At 37.7% G+C, this 21,313-nt stretch overlaps 1 protein-coding gene and 1 long non-coding RNA gene across 10 annotated transcripts in view; one reads left to right on the forward strand and one right to left on the reverse strand.

The window, feature by feature from the left end:
* LOC112202553 (factor of DNA methylation 4) overlaps positions 1–18,211 on the forward strand; it is a 69,194-nt gene extending 50,983 nt beyond the window's left edge. Inside the window, exons 3-10 of one of the 2 annotated variants that reach the window (XR_002937421.2) lie at positions 14,120–14,191; positions 14,297–14,407; positions 14,964–15,029; positions 15,114–15,344; positions 15,665–15,877; positions 15,974–16,215; positions 17,907–18,004; positions 18,193–18,211. Coding sequence is in view for 1 of the 2 variants with exons in the window: in XM_024343564.2 (XP_024199332.1) it covers positions 14,120–14,191; positions 14,297–14,407; positions 14,964–15,029; positions 15,114–15,344; positions 15,665–15,877; positions 15,974–16,213 (933 nt within the window). In the remaining variant the exon portion in view is untranslated. Of the gene's footprint in view, positions 1–14,119; positions 14,192–14,296; positions 14,408–14,963; positions 15,030–15,113; positions 15,345–15,664; positions 15,878–15,973; positions 16,216–16,518; positions 16,821–17,906; positions 18,005–18,192 lie in introns of those variants that run through there. The other variant, XM_024343564.2, reaches the window with a different exon arrangement.
* Positions 18,212–18,522: 311 nt separating this feature from the next.
* On the reverse strand, positions 18,523–21,131 carry LOC112202556. Of its 8 annotated transcripts, XR_005799065.1 has the most exons (5): positions 20,598–21,126; positions 20,093–20,467; positions 19,766–19,811; positions 19,113–19,239; positions 18,523–19,003 (listed from the first exon to the last, which is right to left on the reverse strand). It is a non-coding gene; the product is annotated as an uncharacterized LOC112202556 (long non-coding RNA). The 8 variants fall into 8 exon arrangements; XR_002937423.2 differs by having other exon boundaries at positions 19,113–20,467; positions 20,598–20,763; positions 20,919–21,130; XR_002937426.2 differs by having other exon boundaries at positions 19,113–19,811; positions 20,598–21,130.
* Between the last annotated feature and the right edge of the window lie 182 nt (positions 21,132–21,313).

Genomic DNA, 21,313 nt, shown 5'->3' on the forward strand with positions numbered 1-21,313 from the left:
TAGACCCACACTATCGTCATCAAAATGGACGTCGCCAACCACCAAACTTTGCATCACCGAAGAACATGGGCTTGACGACGCTATGCGGAGAATTGCAAATTGGCTATCAAACCTATCTAGACAGGAATATGAGTAATCGAGCCCAGATGTTAGCCTGGGCTAGAGCAACAGAAAGCCTCCCATGTTCAGCTGAAATCGCAGATGCAGGCCACAGGCCCAAGAAAGCCATTGAACCAATGATGAAGAGACGCCTAGTCCCCTCCCCCCCAAAAAAAAAACAGTAGAAACTCGAGGAGCAGTATCAAATGATAGGGAAGAGAGGAGAGATTCGCTAATCTTTGGTAAAATCGGACGGAGACATCCTGGAATGAGATTGTGGCCGGAGCCATTGCCTTCGGTGCCACCATAACGCCTTTTGAGAGAAACTACGGTTCATTTCATTTTGCATGAAGGTTTTCTTAATATTTTCTTTCTTAAACTCTCTTGTCTTCTATTCTATGTACCAAATCTCCAAACCTTTCTTCTTTAGTTCCTCTCTTCAAGCACTAGGTCCACATCCAGTTAATTAATCTCTCAATCTTCGATCCTTCATCAAATCATTCACATATTCTTTAGCAAACTCTCAATCTCTTAACCTATCACTTTGTTTCTCATGCATTACTAAAAGTCTCAAAATTCATATACCAAAATCAGCTATGCTTGCTGGGGTTGGTCCTCATGTTAGTGCTAGACGTGTGCATGATCAAAGAGGAGATGGCATGGAGTATGTGAAATCGACCTTCAAACTTGCAATATTTTTGGATCAAAATGTTCTGGTATGATATATATATATATATATATATATATATTTTAAGAGAATAAATAATTTCATTACTTATTCATGGCCAGAATGCACTTCCATCAAATGATGTCTTATACCAAAATCATATTTGGCATAAGCCGCCAAGAAAAATGATAGGTAACCTTCATTACAAACAAAATGAGCTGACTCGTTTGAGCTTGAAAACCAAAAGACCAAACCTTCACAACCTAACTCCCCCAAATAGTAAGTCCAGTCGCCTAGCTTACCCATAATGTCAACCCTTTCATGATGGGATAGGAGAAAACTAGCAACAAAGATGAAGCCCCCCAAACACGGGTGTTAACATCAATATAATATCCCACTCTTCATATGTTCAGAGTTACTATTGGCTTATCCAGATTTAAAGACTAAAAGTGAGGAATTCCAAGACCCAAAAGTGAGGTACTAACCTATAATTATTTAGTTGGAGGAGAATTCCAAGACCCAAAAGCAATTGAAATCCGAGAAAACACAACCCTTTAAAAGGTGTCAAAAGACCATTAGCAACTGGCCGCAACTTTGTACGTTCCACCTGAATTACAACCCTTTGATGAGAGAAAGTTACGAATAAGTTCATGTCTAGAGAAACAAAAGGTTTTTAACTTTTAAGCCCTGCAATTTTTCTCCTCTTCAATTTCCATATTAGTCATTTGATTTAGCATTCCCTAGGCATTAAGCATTTCAAATTGAAAAAAAAAACAGCTTAGCCAATGCCACTCAAAACTCTAATATATTCATATACACACCACCATGTCTACACAGAAAATCGACAATGTACTTATGCAGCAGTCACCAACACAAGAGGGTAGTCATACTCAAAAAAAGTGCATGGGCAATGAGTATTATCATGGTATCAATATCCCGATCAAGGAGATCATTTACGGTACATCTGGCGCCCCTTAAAAGCAAAGCCCCACATCCAAATAGTGTCAACATCTTAATATCAAGAAGGTGTCCTGGGCTTGCTGCCAATGTTATTGACCTGCACAAACCAACATCCATGAATCTCAAAACCATTAATTTTAACCAAAACCGCCTTACTTCTTAGTTCAACTAAGCCAAATTGCTATCACCTGAACCAAACAATGCACTTATTAAAAAAAGAAAGCACCTTACTTTTTAGAGTTAATTACATATAAATGTAACTTTGAATGTTTTTTTAGCCATAAGGCCACCAACTAATTTTTTCCCTCATAAGGCCACTAGATTAAAAATGGTGTTATATTTTGGATATAAAAACTAATATATTTACATAAATGCCACTAGAGTAAAAAGTCAACACCATTCTCTGTCTCCTCTCCGGCGAGGTCTCCGGTCGACTTCCGGCTAGTCTCCGGCCAACTTCCGGCGACCACAAAAGCTACTGTCACTAATACCAAAAGCTACTTTGATGAGATTTCAGGCGACCTCCGGAGAGGTCACAAAAGCTACTATCACTAGCAATTAAAGCTACTGTCACTAGCAACAAAAGCTACGCTGGTGAGATTTCCGGCGAGGTCGCAAAAGCTACTGTCACCAGCAACAAAAGCTATTGTCACAAATAAAAACTATGCTGGTGAGATTTCCAATGAGGTCAGAAAAGCTACTGTCACCTGCAATAAAAACTACTGTTACCACAAAAAAGCTATTGTCACTAGCCGCAAAAGATACTGCTACCAACAAAAACTAGTGTCACTAGCAACAAAAGCTACTCTTGTGAGATTTCCGGCAACCTCCGGCAAGGTCACAAAAAGCTACTGTTACCAGCAATAAAAGCTATTATCACTAACAAAAGCTACACTCCTCAAAACCAAAATCTACTATCCCCACCAACAAAATCTAATGTTACAAATACCAAAAACTATTGTCATCAACAATAAAAACTACTGTCATCAACACCAGAAAACTACTCTCACCATCACCAAAAGCTACTCTCATAAATGCCAAAAGCTATAACCAAGCAAAACAAAAACTACTTATAGAGATTGAGAAAGCTATCCAGTGACTAACAAAGCTATGAAAATGTAAAGGATACAACCAAAATAAAAATGCTACTACAATCGAGAAAATAAAACATATTCAATGGTAAAAAAAGTACACAGGGTTCAATAGTGATATAACTATGTAAAAAGCAACTTCCATAGTTGTCAAAAGCCACTACCATATTTATGAAAATCTATTACAATAGTTGTATAATGCTACTGTCTTTTTTCAATGGTGACGCTCTAAACCTATAGGCATAATTTTGCCACTTCATTTCAATATTTCTTGGTTGGCCGAATAATCTCTTGGTCAATGGAGGCTTCAATATCCAATTCACATGATTTTTGAAATCTACTACTACAAATGCAAAGGGGAAGAACTCTGCAAAAATAAAGATACAACAAAATATTAATATTTGAAATGAAAACTAAAAGCAGCAATGTACCGTTGCGCCACAATTGTAGCACTTCTTATCAACTAGATAATTATAAATAAGCAATCTAAAAAGCTCATGTCATAAGTACTGAAAGCTACTACAACACACGTACAAAGCTACTGGACTAGTAATAAAAAGCTACTGACATAGGTACGGAAAACTAGTGGACCAGTAATAAAAAGCTACTAACATAGGTATATAAATCTACTATAACACATGTACAAAGCTGCTGGACCAGTAATAAAAAGATACTGACATAAATATTTATTATAGATATTCCATAACAAAACAACATGAGGACATATATATAAGGTTCACTGAGCAGGGGACAATTCTACACTCCTACTCTCACAAACAAGTCAAATCACCAGGAGGCCATTTATGTTCAAGGACACATGAGCACAAGGTCTGCAAACGCAAAAGAAAATGGCTTGCCAAGGCTCTTGTAATGTTTTCGAGCATCCAAAACATAATATTGATTATAGATATTCCATAACAAAACAACATGAGGATAGGCAGACCATCTAGTTAAGGCTAAAGTACACAATTCATTCTTAAAAAACTGAATCAAATATCATGAAAAGAGGGGCCAAGAATGAAGTTTTGATGGTCATAATGTCATTGCATATGATAATCTTCCCAAGCATGTAATCTAGCATAATTTACGTCAAAACTACACTTAAACTAATACTTCTTACTTCACTCCATTTCAGCATGTAAAAAGGATGTGGAAAACTTTTGAAATATGCATTTTGGTCTATTCTTCATTATTCAATAATCAATCATAGGAAGCACATATACATATCTGTAATTACCAAATGCAGTCAGACTGTATATTCCTTTGAAACATGCAGAAACTATATGGTCTCAACACACAAATCTACCAACAGAGAAAGTTAATCACTACATGTCCATAAATCAACCACAAAATCCAGTGACAAAAGCCAACAATGCATCAAATCAGGCACATGGAAATCGATTACAAGAACAAAATGAAAAGCAGAAACAGCGATTGAAAAGATGAAATGCAAATCGAAGAGAAGAGCTGGAGATCTAGGATTTGAGGTGCCGTACAGTATTCCTGGTGGTGGTTGAGATCAAATGTGAAGAGAAAGCCACCGGTTAGGGATTTCGATTCGAGATGAAGAGGTCGCGGGCCTTGTTGTCGTTGCCGGAGAAGAAGCCTCATTTAAGGTTCCGATGCAGGTCAGGTGGATGGCCTCATCAAAGAGCCGGAGACCATAACAACTTTGTCTTGTAGATCGCGCCATGCCTCCAAGTCGTCACCGATGAGCTTGTGAGGTATGTAACGACATCGTTTCGATCTGTGCTGGTCGCGCCATGCCTCTAGGTCGTCGCCAGCGAGCTCATGAGGTCTGCAACGGCATCGATTTGGTTTGTGAGGGAGAGTTGCGCCATGCCTCTAGGTGTCGTCGCTGGCGAGCTCGTGAGTCTGCAATGGCATCTCGGTTAGAGAGACAGAGAGAGAGGGGATTTTATTTATTTATTTTGAAACTAGAGAGATAATATTTGAGAGGTCAGAAATTGTGGAAGGGCACAATTGTCATAGACAAAATAATTTGAAGATAAAAGTGGCCTTATGTGTACAATAGAATTTAGGTGGCCTTATGACTAATTAAAGTTTCAAAGTGACACTTATGAGTAATTTTCTATACTTTTTGTTTCAACCAAGCCAAATTGCTATTACTTCAAGTCTTCAACAAAATTAATGCAGTAAAAATTACAATTACTTACTTTTTAGTTCAAGTAACCCAAAATTGCTATCACTTCGAATGCAGTAAAAAAGAATAAGTTACTTCCTTTTAGTTCAACTAAGCCATATTGCTATGAATCCGACCAAACAATGCAGTAAAATTAAGTAGAGTGTTAAAAATTGAAGTATTACTTACCACATACAAGGCCAAGCAAGCAACCAGGTGCAAATGGGCTTGTCGAGGCGAGCCAGCTTAGCATAAGGGCGGGCTTGCCTGGGCAAATAAGCGTAGATCCAAGAAGCTAGGGCCTTCGAGTCATCACTGACCTGATTGTCGTCCTTGTTCAATGAAGTGGATATATGTGCTACGAGCCTAAGATCATAATCAAGATAACTGAGAATCTAACGGTGCCTAAGATTAAATGGGATGAAGGGCATTTCTTTAGGGTTGGATTTGGTGGTTGGGTGATAGGTAGAGACTGTAGCAGAGAGATGGGAGCGAGAGAGTGAAGGAGGCTTTAGAAGTCTACGCGATGCCCGAGACAAGAGCAGAACGGACGTCATTTTGAGGACTGGTTCAAATGCAACACTAGGCCAAATCAAGAGAGTGGCTTCCAAACTAAGCTATGATTTAGCATGACAATGGAGGATTCCTCCAGGAGGAATGGTTCAGAGGGTGAGTGGGTTTCTTCGTGGTAATCAAGACAATATAGAAGGTGAGAAAATGAGAAAGGAAAAGAAGGGGCACGGGCCAATGGGGTTTAATTTGGGACTCAATTCTGGGGGTTTTGCAGGGGAAGAGAAAAATCACCAATTTTCTGCAAAAGGAAAAGAATTTGGGTTTATTGATTTTTTTTTTTTTTGCTAACAAAGTTAGCTGTTGTTAACTGAGATGATACGTGTCGAGATATTAGTGGATGGGACAGAATGGGACAGGCAATTTTTAGGTAGAGCAAGCGTACCACGTGCAGCTAATCAGTATCTATGCAAGATGTATTTTAAGTATTTCATTTTAATTAAATATGAGTAATTTCATAATACAATTAAAAAAATAAAGAAACATGATTGAATGGGCGCTCTTTAGAGACAAGTGATCTCCTTTGGGACCTAAGAAATAATAGTAGCAAAGAAATGGTTAGCCTGCATTAAGTTTTTTAGAAAGTAACTTACTTTAATGATTGACTAATTTAAGAAAATTACCAAGAGGCAACAAAGCAATGCAAGAAAGAAATTAAATAGTATGTTGAAACCCAAAAAACACTTGTCATAGAAAATTCCATGCAAAAAGGGCTCGAACCTCGAAATTCAACAAAAGCCTTTCCTGATACATGTGAAAACAAATTTAGAGGTACAGCTGAAATCCCGATGGATGCACTATAGCGAATAAGGGAGAAACAAATTTCACTATGTTTTGGTTTCCTTTTGGAGTTGAAAAGTTGCTAAAATTTGATTTCCTCTGATCCACTAAGGATATTTCACAATATTTATAAAATCGAAGATGTCAAAATTCTTGTAGTAATAGGTCGATGACAATATGGTTTCACTACCTGAAAATTAATGAGAACTAAATTAACTGCTCAAATAAAAAAATTAAGTCTGTTTAGGGTTGTTGTATTGTTTCATTTATTTCGATCCCAAAAATGAAAAAGTAGCTAGGGAAATAAATAAAGTGCTAATTTTTCATTGCATAAAAGAGACAATTACAAAAACATTTGTCTTTCTCATGAAAAAACAAACAAATATTTTGTCTGGGTTTTTATTTTGATCAAATTTGTCTGTGTTTTTATAACTCTAAAAGAAAGACAGAAAACAGGAAGGAAAAAAAAAAAAAAAAAAAAAAAAAGGCAGCTGGGCTCGTAGCTAGCTGTGGTAACTGCTCCCTTACCAAGCCTAATCCCTGATCACCAAAACCTCTCACCCTCAATTCTGGTCAGCATTTCCATTTCAGCAACAAGCTCAAGCTAATTCTCATGCCATTTGATAAAATCAATTCAGTAGCTCCAATATTTGAATATTCATATTGCTGCACAATATTTCTTGGATTAGGTCTCGTACTAACAATTTCCTCTAGAAAATATTCTTCATCCCATGGAGAATACATTCCTTCTTCCTCATGAGCACTGATTTTAGATACAACATCAGAGAATCCTGCTGCTTGAAATAGCTCAACCTCTACTTCCTTACCCATGAAGAATATTTTCCTTCTTCCTCATGAGCACTGATTTTAGATACAACATCAGAGAATCCTGCTGCTTGAAATAGCTCAACCTCTACTTCCTTATCTACCTGCTGGTGAATCAATTCTTTACTCTGCTCTTCAAATTCAGCTGCAGTTGAATGGCTGCTAGGAGACTGAACATTTGGAGGACTTTCAGGACACTTGTTCAAGAAAAGGAGAACCTCATTCAGCACATCATTGACAGCTGCATTAAGATCATTGGCATTTTCTACAACAACTTTCATTACACCAAAATCAATGCCAAGTAGCCTCATATTCTCTGCAAACTTTCTATTCAGGATAGAAAATTCATATGTTAAGCTAGTGTGGCCACTACCTTTATCACGTACCTTCTTATCAAACCTAGAGAAGCATAGTTGCAGAACATAGTGATTAATCTTCTTTGGACTCTCAATGTAATGCTTAAGCATTACACTCATTGCATTAAAAACATTCACCGCAGAACATGCACTAATATCCTTTCCATACCCACAACACTTAGGCAAGGCATATTGGAAGTAATTGCCTACCTTAGTCGATAGATTATCAAGCTCTGTAAGTTCACCAGTCTTCTTTTTGACGACATCTCCCTCCTCTGATACAAGACTTCTAGTTGGAGACCTCAGCTGAACTGGTCCTGAAGAAGTCTTAATTGACGGCAGCGAGCTCATTGATTCAACGGATTCCTGTAGTTGTAATAAAGAACCTAGAAGTGCAGGCTCATCATTTCTACCAATTTTACACCCAAAATGTTTGTTCTTCACCATACAAGCAGTCATCTGCATAGTACTTAACTGAGACTTACAACTATTTAACCTAGTGGCAGGTATGACAGGCATGCTTGAAAATCCATATTGAATTGATGGTGCAGTTCCCCCACGAGCAATTGACATCTGAGGCATCACAGTAAGCGTTCCAATTGGGCTTGTAACAGGTATTGGTTGTACAGCTGCAAAGCCTTGAGCTACAGACCATTGTCCAAAGTTGCTCTGACCAGAAATGCCTGCTAAACCAACGACGCCACTTATGTTGCTTGACTCTGGTTGATTAAAGGTGTTGGTGTTGCTAAAGCCAATATTCAAATTTGGAGTCGAACGGTTCTGATCATACTCAATTTCATTCTCCAATATCCCTTTTCCACTTTTATCAGCGCTACATTCTCTCCTCCCCGCACAAAATCAATCCCAAATCATCCTGCTTAGCACTGACACTCTCAAGCTCATTGAACTCTCTACCATCTCCACTATTCACCTCAACCCGCTTATTAGAACTCTCTCCCTCCCCAGTTTCTAAATTCTCATCAATACCAAACACAAAACCCACAACATGATCCGTACTAGTATTATCATTAAATCCTAATATCACATCAGTGTGAGATAAATTCAAGCCACTATCCACATGGGTTTTTTGAATAATACCATTATCAGCAGGAAAAAGTGATGAAGAAGCCTCAGTTGCAGCCGGAATCAATTTGGGTGTTGACGACAGCGGCGGAGAGCCAAACTTTAGTGGGTTATCAACTTGGCTTGTCGGAGATTGCAATGAACCCCTTAACAATTGTAGCTCCTCCCTGAATTCAAATATGAAGGTATCCATCGAACTTTTCACCGATTCTTGCGATTTGTCGAAACCTTCTGGTGGTGAATGTGGTTTCTCAGCCTCCTTAAGCTTGACCGTAGGCTCAAGTATGAGAGAGTAGCCGCTAAACTCAACAATTGGGACCTCCCAATTATGCAGCTGGTCTGTGTGAAGAGAAATTCGTGAAGGGCCCGACGCGGGTATGGGACATAATAGATTTGAATATGAATTTGTATGTGGTTGCTCACAAACGGGAGGTGAAGGAGCAGAATGGTAATTAGGTGGTGTAGGCACGGTTTTGGTGGAGACGAAGTGTGAATTAACACCGGTAACTGATGGTTCATAGGAATGGCTTTGTGAAATCGACGGATAGATCCCGGGATTTGGGGTAGAATCAAGTGAATGGTGAGTATGGGCTGATGGAAATTGAGGATTTTGGGTAAACGATTGTGATGGTGGGTAGTATTGCGGTGGTGTATATGAATGCGAATAGAGAGAGAAACCAATGTATGTACTAGTAGGTTGAGCAAAACTGTCGTCCAACACCGCCGTCCTCGTCGGTGCAAAACTAGGTGAAACCCGATATTGCCTCGCATCAACCGACAGCTCCGGTGGCCCTTGCCCCATCGGCCCAATTGATGGGCTCTGATACCACATAATAGGACCCTAAACTAATACGAAATGGAAATTGCAGAGAAAAGTAAAACCAAACTTCATTCATTTCAAGCTTCCGAATACAGAACGAGAAACTGAGCTATATAGTTCCAAAGAGTCAACTTATCTCTAGACCAAAACGACACCGTCAGCTTGCATAAATCAGTAATGGGCCATAAGGATGGACTGGGTAGTCATAGTAAGCCTAATAGGAAATTGGGGTCCTAACAAAATCCGTAGCCGGATGAAGGAGTTATGGTCTGAAGAAAGTGAAGAGGTCAAAGAGGGAGAGAGAATCGGGGAGAGAGAGAGTGGGAGGAGAGAGAGACCGACGGTAATAGAAACTTACTTAGGTAACTTTTCCTATATATAGGAAGTTACCATAAACAGTAACTTTAATATTTTAGCTATAACTTTTGCATATGAACTCCGATTTTTACGCACCATATATGCACGGACTCGGTTTAACGTCCTCTACGACTTTTATGAAGGCAATTTTCTCAAATTTTGATTAAAAAAAAGTCATCTTTTAGGGCCACTAAAAGTATCGAAACAGAGTAAAAAGTGAAAGTAATTTTCGTTTACTGTCTAAATGACTAGTAAACCAATAAATTTAGGTTCGGGACGTAACACTCTGTTTGGTATAATCTTTCATGCAAGAGATCATCCGATCCACTTCCAATATGGAATTCAATCATTCTTTCCCGGTTACATCTGGGTTTGTGAAGAATTTTGCGAATAGTAAGGCTTTTTGTACATTTAAGCAAATGTGGATTATGGAATATGTCAAATTTCGCCGGTGATATTTTTAACTGATTATTGACTATGAATAAAAATTTTATTAGGGTATTGCCTCCCAATTAACGTTTATTGACTCCCAACAAAACAATTTGAATTGCTGTAACCTCCGTATTTTTGACCTCAATCAAAATTTTATTTATCTAATTTTAGGGAAATTAGTCCCCATACTCCCTTATAAACTTTTATTACTCCTAATAAATGTTTATTGCCGCCCAAGAAGAAAAAAACTTTTATTAGGATGAAATAAACGTTTATTTGGGGGGTAATAAAAGTCTCAGGTGACCAAAAGATCTCCGACAACCTCTTCGGGGACCTCTGGCGAGGTTTTCAGAGAAGTCAGGCTACCGGCAACGGGATTCTGACACTAGTGACTGGATTCCAGTGAAGTCTCATGTAGATCCCTGTACTATTTCTTGTTTATTGATTTTTTTTTTTTTTTTTTGCTAACAAAGTTAGCTTTAGTTAATTGAGATGATACGTGTCAAGATATTAGTGGATGGCACATAATGGGACAGGCAATTTTTAGGTAGAGCAGGTGGGCCACGTGGTGGTACGCGCCAACTAATCAGTGTCCATGCAAGATGTATTTTGAGTATTTCGTTTTAACTGAACATGAGTAATTTCAGAATACAATTAAAAAATAAAGAAACATGATTGACTGGGGGCTCTTTATAGCAAAGAAATGGTTAGCCCGCATTAAGTTTTTTAGAAAGTAACTTACTCTAATGACTAATTTAAGAAAATTACCAAGAGGCAACAAAGCAATGCAAGAAAGAAATTAAATAGTACGTTGAAACCCATAAAACACTTGTCATAGAAAATTCCATTCAAAAAGGGCTCGAACCTCGAAATTCAACAAAACCCTTTCTTGATACATGTGAAAAGAAATTTAGAGGTAGAGCTGAAATCCCGATGGATGCACTATAGCGAATAAGGTAGAAACAAATTTCACTATGTTTTGGTTACCCTTTGAAGTTGAAAAGTTGCTAAAATTTGATTTCCTCTGATCCACTAAGGATATTTCACAATATTTATAAAATCGAAGATGTCAAAATTCTTGTAATAATAGGTCGATAACAATATGGTTTCATTACCTAAAAATTACTCAGAACTAAATTAACTGCTCAAATAAAGAAAAAAAAAGGGGAAATGATCATTTACCCGATTTTAGGCTAAAAATTGCCCACTTGCTCCACCAACTGTTTTTTAACCCCATTTACCCAAAACACTCTAAGAGATTATTTCCCCTTTACCCAATTAATTCTTTTTTATTTTTTTTTGAGATTTTTTTGCCCTCTCCTTCTTTTTCACTTAGAGGGAGAAGTCATCCTCCACCTTGCCGGCCTCCGGTGACCAGTGGCAGGGCGCCGACGACTGGTGACCGGAATCCGGTGAACGGCGACCGGAATCCGACGACCGGTGACCGGAATCAGGCGACCGGTCCTTAATAATATCCAGTAACCATATTATTGCCCCCCAGTAATCATATTATTGCCTCCCAAATCAATATTATTTCCGTCCAATGAATTGTATAAACTCCCCAAACCAAAATGAATACACTATAGGTCACAATTGATCATATTATTTCCCCCAGTAATCATATTATTGCCCCCCAGTAATCATATTATTGCCTCCCAAATTCATATTATTTCCGTCCAATGAATTGTATAAACTCCCAAAACCAAAATGAATACATTATAGGTCACAATTGATCATATTATTGCCCCCCAGTAATCATATTATTGCCCCAATAATCATATTATTACCCTCCAATAATTATATTATTGCCCTTAAGTAAACCAAAATGAATACACTACAGACACAATTGATCAATTTATATGTTTAATTTTAAACGTTCACTTTTTTTTTCTTTTTTTTCCTTCCCCATTCTCGGAGCTCTTCCCATCGAGATCAGGAAAAAAAAAAAACCAGCAAAATCAGAATTAAAAAAAAAAAAAAAAAACCAACCAAAAAAAAACAACAGAATTTTTCTCCAGCCACCCAAAGTTCCCCTGTGGAGACCCATGCTTCTCCAGCCTGATTCCGGCACGATTCCGATCGGACCGCCTTCATCTTCTCTAGGTCCTCTTCTCCAGTCGCTCACCTGCAGCCCATCTCCGACCGGTCCCAGCCCCGATGCAGCCTATCTCCAGTCGCTCACCTGTAGTCCATCTCCGCCTTCGTCTTCCCCATGTCCTCTTCTCTAGTCGGTCACCTGCAGCCCATCTCCGACCGGTCTCAGTTTGATGAGGTTCCGGCACAGCAGCGGGATGGGAGCTTCAGATCGGTGATCCATGATTGAGGATGGTTGGCACCAAATCAGTGATCGGCACCAGAACGGTGTTTGGTGATTGGCAGAGGTCGACGAAGATGATGGCTTGGGATGTGCTAGCCGGCGCTGGGATCGAGGTCGACGAAGAAGGTGTTGAAGGCGTGGTTGCCACTGCCGGATGGAGAGAGAGAGAGAGAGAGAGAGAGAGAGAGAGAGAGAGAGAGAGAGAGAGTCCGGGAGGAGAGAGAGTCTGAGAGGATTGAGATCTGTGAGTTTTAGTTTGATTAATAGGGGTAAAACTGTCAGTAGATGTTGAATTGGGTAAATGAGGTCAAAAAAATCTTAGTGGAGTAAGTGGGCATTTTTTTGGTTGAAATTGGATAAGTGGTCACGGCTCAAAAAAAAAATCTATTAAGAGTTCTTGTATTGTTTGATTTATTTCAATCCAAACAATGAAAAAGTAGTCAGGGAAATAAATAAAGCGCTAATTTTTCATTTCATAAAAGAGTCAATTTACAAAAACATTTGTCCTTCTCATAAAAAAAATAAACAAATATTTTGTCAAATTTGTCTGTGTTTTCATAACTCTAAAAGAAGGACAGAAAACAGAAAAAAGAAAAAGGCAGCTGGGCTCGTAGCTAGCTGTGGTAACCGCTCCCCTACCAAGCCTAAACCCTGATCACCAAAACCTCTCACCCTCAATTCTATTTCAGCAACAAGCTCAAAAGCAACAAAAGAACCCACATTGCCTTAGCAGCCTCCAAATTAAGAATCACCATGAACTTGAACAAATCCAAGCTTCAGGAGATGTGCCAAGCCAGAGGTTGGACCTTCCCCAAGTACAGCAGCAACCAGCAAGGCCCACCTCACCGACCTCGCTTCTCAGCCTCTGTGCTCGTCCATGGCTTCACCTTCAACACTAAAACTATGCTGACCTCTAAGAAAGAAGCCGAGTGCTGTGCTGCTGGGTTGGCCTTGGATTACTTCGATGAAAACCCACAACCACCCCAGCCCAAACGCCCCAAGTGTTTCTCTTTCCCGGCTCAGCCTTCTCATATACCTTCACTTGCTCCACCTTCATCACCAGGTACCAAGGTTTAGAGGCTCTGGGTCACTGTAGTTGAATTTTGATATTAGTAAAATTCACTCTCATAGTTACTCGATTTCGTGTCTGTGATCAGGTTTGCTGTATCACAAGCAGAATGAGATATGGGTGAGTCTCTGTTTTTTAAGGTTGATATTTCTGATTCTGTTCCTGAAGAAAGGTTAAAAATTTCTGAGTCATGAAATTGTAAAATTGGAAATGTTTATCTTTTCATGTCATGTGTTGTTTAAATAGAAAGTTTTGCAATAATGTACATGGCTACTTTGAAAAGGCATTCTCAGAATAGGATAAGGCTTTTTGAAATCTGAAGCTGAAAAGAAGTATCTTGAGAAAGAGGTTGAGCTTCAGAAAACACTGTCTTGATCATTGGGTGCATAGGCATTCGTTGGAGCCGTTACTATTTGCTCCTTGGTTCTGATACTTGTCTTGATTAATCAGCATCTCTGCCTTTGCAGAATAACTTTTTGGTTGTTTATTTCTCTAGTGTTCAGAACTTGTTTTGTTGACATGCTAGGAGCTAATGTAGCCTCTCTTTCAGAATGAGACAACTAGCACAGAGGGAAAGAAGGACACTTACGAACTGGAGCTAATGTTGGCAGAAGAGAGAAAGGTTTGCTGTACTTTGTTTTCTTTTACTTGGTAATTTGGTTGGTTGGAGCAATCACATGTGTACATGAAACTTTGAGATTAATTTGTATTTTTCATGATTGACCAGCTATGGCAGAGAGAAAAGCATCAGCTTCAACTAAAGAACATTGAATTGGAGAATCAGATTGATATGAAAAAGAATGAGCTGGAGCACTGCTGCAAGGAGCTACAACATATGGTAATCATACTGTTGAAATGTTAATATCGATCAACTTAGACTCTATTGGAATGTTATAATGATTTTACTACTCACATATATTTCCGCCTTTCCGGCTTGTATATGATATTCGTTCATACGCACTCTGATTTGGAATATAGTTTGTGGACTATTGTGTGCCTTCATTCGGAATCAAATTTTCAGAGGGAGGAGAGAATGGTAACTGGGAGAAATGACGTGAAAGAAATAAAAACACCAATGAAGTTTCCTCCAACTTTATTCTTGTCCACTTATCTGATATTCGATGAAAATATAATGAATCAGAAAAAATTGTTCTAGTATGATTTAGATTGAGTTAGTGAGAAGGTACCATAGGGTGGTGCAACGCCAACCTCATTTTCAAGTTCCATTTTTAGTAATGCTCTACTTTGTTTTCTAGTTTAAGTATACATCATTTTTCTTATCTTTTATTTGTTTAGTTCTCTCCTTTGGGTAATCTAAAGGCCACAATATGATTGGCTTATATTCTCGGCATATGTTATTTGATATGAGCTAATACTGTGGTTATTTATGTAAGAATGAGAGAGCAGAATCAGAGCAGAAGAAAGCAGATAATCTGATAGCGCTGGCAGAAAAGAGAAAGGTTTGTAGTCTATTTTCTTTTCGAAACTTTGAGATTTGGATGAATAAATCTCTGATATTTCTTGCACTTTATTGGTAATTGCAGAGAGAAAATGAGAAGCTTCACTCAGAAATAATTGAATTGAAAGACCAGCTCCAAGCCAAACAGGCAGTAAATGAGGATTTTGAAGCCCAGAAGAAGATTAAAGCACTTGAACAAATGTTAAAGGAGAAGGCGCAGGAGCTTACTGATCTGTCAGAATTTTACAATCCACTGATTTTCAAGGAGAGGAGCAATAATGATGAGCTGCAGGGGGCCCGTAGAGAGTTAATTGAGGCATGTTCATATTCTAAACATGAAATTGATATAGTTTATAAACTATTTCCCTACACTATATATTGGAACTAATGCATGATTAAAATCAGAATGCCTTGAATAAGTTACAGTCTCTTGGTCATCTTTGTTGATTCACTATTTTTGATAATCGATTTTGTTGGGAAGAAAGGGGAAGGCATTTTTGGATATGTAGTGTGCCAGCTATGTATTGGGTATTTTGGGTGGTATGAAATAGAAGGATTCTATTTTACTTTTTTTTATTTTTTTATTTTTTTTTAGAACAAGTGTTTTGGATTTTGTCTAATTTTTGTTCTATGTAGGGACTGAAAAATCATTCAAAAATCTATATTGGCGTGAAGACATTGGGTGATCTTGACTTGAAGGCATTTCAAATTGCAGCCAAGAGAAGATGTACTGCATTAGAAGAAGCAAATGAGAGGGCAGTGGAGTTGTGCTCTATGTGGGAGGATTATGTTGGGGATTCTAAATGGAACCCATACAAGGTTATTATGGATGAGACAGGAAAAAGAACGGTATATGATGAACTAAATACATCCCTCAATTTAGCATGTCATACTGGACATTTCTTTTACTATTGTTCACTTTGTTTGATTTTGATGTAAATACAGGAAATTATTGATGAAGAAGATAAAAAGTTGAAAAATTTGAAGACTGAGCTGGGTGACGAAGTATACAAGGTGGTGACAACTTCGTTAATGGAATTGAATGAACATAATTCCAGTGGGAGGTATAAGATACAAGAGCTTTGGAATTTTAAAGCAGGGAGGAAGGCAACACTTAAAGAGGGAGTTGCTTACATTCTGAAGCAATGGAACACGCTTAAGAACACCAAGCGGCGAAGAAACTAGAAGTAAGGCATATGTGTTTAATATTTTACTAGCTCCACTGTTTGAAGCAAATCTATTATCGTGCTTCTTCGTAATTGTGCATTTCATAAAATTGTGTGAGAAATTGATGTTTAGTGTGCTGCATTCTACTCAAGACTGAAAATTGGAAGATGATTACACTCGGATACGGTATTTTAGTACTCTATAGTAAATTGAAGTGGAAGAACATGTGTAGTTGAGTTGTCAATTTTACCTATTTAGTATAGAATTCCTGATTGAGAAGGGTTTGTGCAGTGAGGTTTATAAATGCTACTATTTGCTCACAGGTTAAAGGGCTTTCATCTGAAGAGTTTGCTGCTCGTAATGAGTTGGTTGAAGGCTTGTTTACAAAAAAAGACAACTGGAAGTAACCACAGTTTTGCTGGAAAAAAAAAATGCCCAAGTAGAATTGAATTGATTGACAACAAGGTCAATCAGTTTCCCCTCTTGCATATGTTTTTACATTCAGTTCTAAAACTGATGCCTCTTGGAAAGGATCTTGTAAATTGAAATGTAAAGGCCTTCTTCTATGAATTTTTGTGTCATTCTTTACTTCCCATTCAGTTTTGAGCATTTCTCTGTGCTGAGAGTAAGGTTGATGTAGTTTCGTTGGAATGAAGTTGGAAGCAAGATTTTTGAGGTTGTGTGTTTGGTTTCTGAGGTTTTTGTCTTGTTGGGTTTTGTGGGTTGTTCTTGACTTTTGTGCTGGTGAAGTTGTGTGTGTTTTTTTGTTGCTGAGAAAAATGTGGGAGAGTGGGAAATGGTTTTGGGGATTGGATTTTTTTGAGAATTAATTAGGTGGGTTTCAATGAGCTTATCAGCTTGTTCTAGATAACTGGGTGGAATTCATATTCAAGTAGCTGGTTCTGCTCCTGTTCTTGATGGTTTTAGAAACTAAAGTAGTTTGACTGAGATGAATATGAATGTCTACTATTATATGGGATGTCATAAATGTTATATGAGAGAGGCAAACGTTAAGTGGAGGAATTTGGTGGATGTTCTTTAATAAACACATGATGAAGGTATGAAGAAGCTAGGAAGGTGAATGTTTGTTCCTGAATTTGAGTTGATTAAGTTCAATACTTTATAATGCGCCTGCAAGATTTCATCTTTAGCTCCAGTAGTGAAATCAGTTTTGACAGACTTTCTCAAGGTGGCAAGATTGGGTGTTTTTTTTTTTTTGGTTTCCAACACCTGTGTGCATTGAAAGACCAATTTTTTTTTTTTTGGTACTCTTAATTTTTTTCTTTTCACGTTATTAGCCAATCAGAGTTTTCATATTTTGGACTGGGAAATAGTGCTAGGGCATCCAAGTTGAATGATGCGGTCGAAATATGTGAGACTTAAGTCCCATGTACTGTGAAGAAGCTACCGTCGGCAAATGTACTCTGCGTGTTGTTTTTGCAACTCTAAAGCACATGCATGTAATAAAAGACTTCACCTTAAGATGATAATTAGAAGATTTGAAGTGTAATCACACGTCATTATCCCAATTTCTTGGCTCATTTGGTTGTTTCTATAGTTCCAAAGTTTAGCTCATGGTATTGAGTCGTCTTCACTATTCATTGAATACTTCGGAGTTGAGTTCTTATTTTTCTGTTTGTTTCTCTTTTTTATGGACTGCATCAAATGAATTGAAACTATAAGCTTAATTGAGTTTATTTATGTTTTTCAGAGTCCCGGAGGTGTTCCCTTCAGATGAGAGCATCATCTTCGGAAGAGACATCCACTTCTGTTTACACTGGTGAACTGATATCAGACTTGAAGGAGAAAGTAAGCAATAAACTTACTACTTCATAGCAAGCAGTTTGTTTCCCTTTGCATCGAATCTTTTCTATGTACTTAGATTTTGCTGTTTGTTGTTCTAAAGGGAGTGAAACTTATCATTCTCAAAAAAAAAAAAAAGGGAGTGAAACCTATGGTTGGTTTAAGAATGATAAACTTTATGTTCTCTTCATCAGTGGCATGCAGTTGAAAACAAGTCAACAGTACTTCTGTATGGAGGTGGGGCAATCGTAGCTGTGTGGCTGTCTTCAATAGTTGTTGGTGCCGTCTATTCAGTGCCACTAGTAACTTACTAGAAAAAGAACCCGCGGGGTGAAAAGTTGTGGTAATTTTTGTTATTTTTTAAGAATTTTTTAAGAATTTTGAAGTTCAGTGATTTGAATAATAAAAACAAATTAGCTACACTAAATCAAACTGAAAGATGGATGTAATAAAATGAAGCAAAATTATTTGAGTAAAATTACATTGTGTCTACTCAGCTGTGGAAGCTACATTCTATATACATGTAACCATTATCTCATCACAAAATGGTAGATGTGATTTCACTATAAAAGATTGCCATATAGATGGAGGCAATCTCCCCACTTTTGAGTGTCCGACAACTGCATATGCTTTGTTCTTTCTATTCCTTCGTTGTTTTTTCTTGCTTGTAGGAAGGAAAAATATCAAGACCGCTAAAATGATAGTTCTATGCTTCGCATACATTTCAATCTCTCTGCAAGCTAGAGATGGTAGCTGATCAAAATTTATTCCATCACACAGAAATGTCAAGATATTGTCCCAACAATCTAAACCCAAGCACTTCACTATAGTGTAGGTAGCTGTGTCATTACACCAAAAGTGAATAAAGTTCCTTGCTACTCCACCCTTCCAACAAATCACAACTCTAAATTATAGATTTGCTGCTAACTAAACTATTAAAAAGGTAACTGGCCTTCAACCCCATGTTGGCATGTTCCGTGTTCGGAATGAGCAATGAGCACTGAGCTAAAAAAGAAGAATAAGAAAAGTAGAGGATCAGTCATTTAAACATAAAATAAGCAAAAGGCTATTGTGACTATTTTCATATGAAATGAGGAAAAAGGCTGAAAAATACCCATTATACATCTCCAGGCTCTCCCGTCATGCTCTTCTCTAAAGGGAAAAAAGGCAAAATCTTTTCGTTTCAGTATACACATGGCGGACGTTCAGAATTGGAAGGATGTTACTCCCCACAGGTAAATCTGGAAGAAGAATGAATCAGAATAAATTGGACATTATCAAAAAAAAAAAAAAAATTTCGTAAAATTGAATGCAAAATCAAACAGACCATGCAATGTATCTGATGCCATAGGTAAGCACATAAATAAATGACAATGAATTCAAATTCAATTGTTCAACAGCCACTTCATTTACATAGTATTCATTTAACAACATCAGAGCTCCACAATAACAAACTTAAAAGCCTTATTGTTTTCGGGACAGTGCATCAAAGTAGTACCTAGTGTATCTATTTGCTGTAACAAAATCCAAGAGGTGTCCAAAAATGTAAAAATAAATTATATCAAAGAATTTTGTATCATTTGTTCCAACTTGTGAAACAGAAGTGGACAAAAAAAAAAAAACCTCCCAGTATGTACCTAGAAAAGCAGGGCAAGGACTAACAAAGAGACCATGAGAGGCTGTTAACTCCCTCTGAAGTGAATTTATCGATTCCAAATTTCAGATTCTAATGGGAAGGCGATTAGATTACAATCATTAACCACATACCTATAAACCTCAGTTGTCTCACCTCATCTATCGTCGTGTCTCCTCCCTTTAAATCATTACCATTACAAATAGAAGTAAAGAAAGCAAGTTAAAAACGTGTATACATAACCAATTCAAACAAATATAAAATTGGAACATAGGCAAAGCAAACGAATACATAACCAATTCAAGCAAATGTCTTAACAATTGGCCAAGCTCATTAGCTGACAAAGAACATTGGATAACCTTAAGATCAAAAAAATCTTCAGAACATGAAGGTAAATCAAAGTAAGTAACAATGAAAACAACTCTTTAATAACAAACAAAGTAAAAAGCTTGAAATCTTACCAAAATTGGTTTTTTTCAAAGCAAGACTTCAAATTTGTTGCCGGAATCAAGTCCACCAAGTCAACTTCAATAACTGAGCACTCAGTTGAAAATTTTCAGGTAATCTTTCCCTTTTAATAGTTATCCATTCATTAATTATTTGTGATGTTCATCTTGCAGGTACAAACAAAGACTTTAAGCAACAGATTAGCCACTTTATTTTCAGGTATACCTTCATTTTGCAGAATCATACAAAGAAAATAATAACATCAAGAAACCGAGATTATATAAGCAACACCCAGATTGAAAAACAGATTCATAAACAACACCTCGTTGGTCTGGATATGCTTTTAGTTTTGAAGATTGAATGGACCCTTGCGACGACCTTTGCTCCTGCTGTTGACAAAATGGTTTAGGGATTTTGGGGTTTTAGTTGTTAAGCAGAAGAAGATGAAATCGCAATCAACAAAAATACAAAAGAAGAAGGAAAAAGATGAGTGATCGCTTTGAAGAACTGGAGCCAAACCTAGAAAAAAGGCGAAAATGCTTCATATGTGAAGGAAGGACCAACACTCAACCGTGAATAAGAGTCTCCGGGTTGGATAGGCAGTAGACATCGGAACTTGTTCCTCTACTCCCTTCAATCTCTTTCCAAGCGTCATCGATTGTGGTACCCAAAACATGAAGATCACCTACAAAAACCCAAAACAAATGTTAGCAAAAACATACAATCCGAGAAAGAAAGAAATGTATCCCAAAGAGCAACACAAAACCCATTCAAAAACGATGAATTGAGCAACACAGAATCAATTAATTCATCAACCCAAAGCCGCTAAAATAAACGCACAGCAAGAGTAAAAGGTAGATTGTCGATTGCTGAATCAAAGATTAAAAGTAAGAGTAGCTTCCTTCGCCTCTTCTAGCTTCAATTTAATCTTTGCTGAATCAAAGATGGAAAGCTTTGGGTTTACAGCAGTCGTTCTCGAAGACTGATGAAGAAGTCTAGAATGAGCAAGAAAAAAACAGAAGCGGTGGATTGTGGCTTTATGTCTAGAGTAGCTAAATGGAACACGTGTAAAGAAGCACAACCCTACTATCTCTGCAATGGCCAGCCGTAAATCACGAAAAATAGAGGGCAAAAACGTACTTTCATATGTACAGTGCTAGGAACAGTGCCGCTCTAGGGGCTTTAGTATATGTATAATTTCTTTAAAAAGCACATAGCTTTAGATTCTTCAATTT

Source organism: Rosa chinensis, chromosome 5, assembly GCF_002994745.2.
Source record: "Rosa chinensis cultivar Old Blush chromosome 5, RchiOBHm-V2, whole genome shotgun sequence".
Taxonomy (NCBI): Eukaryota; Viridiplantae; Streptophyta; class Magnoliopsida; order Rosales; family Rosaceae; genus Rosa; species Rosa chinensis.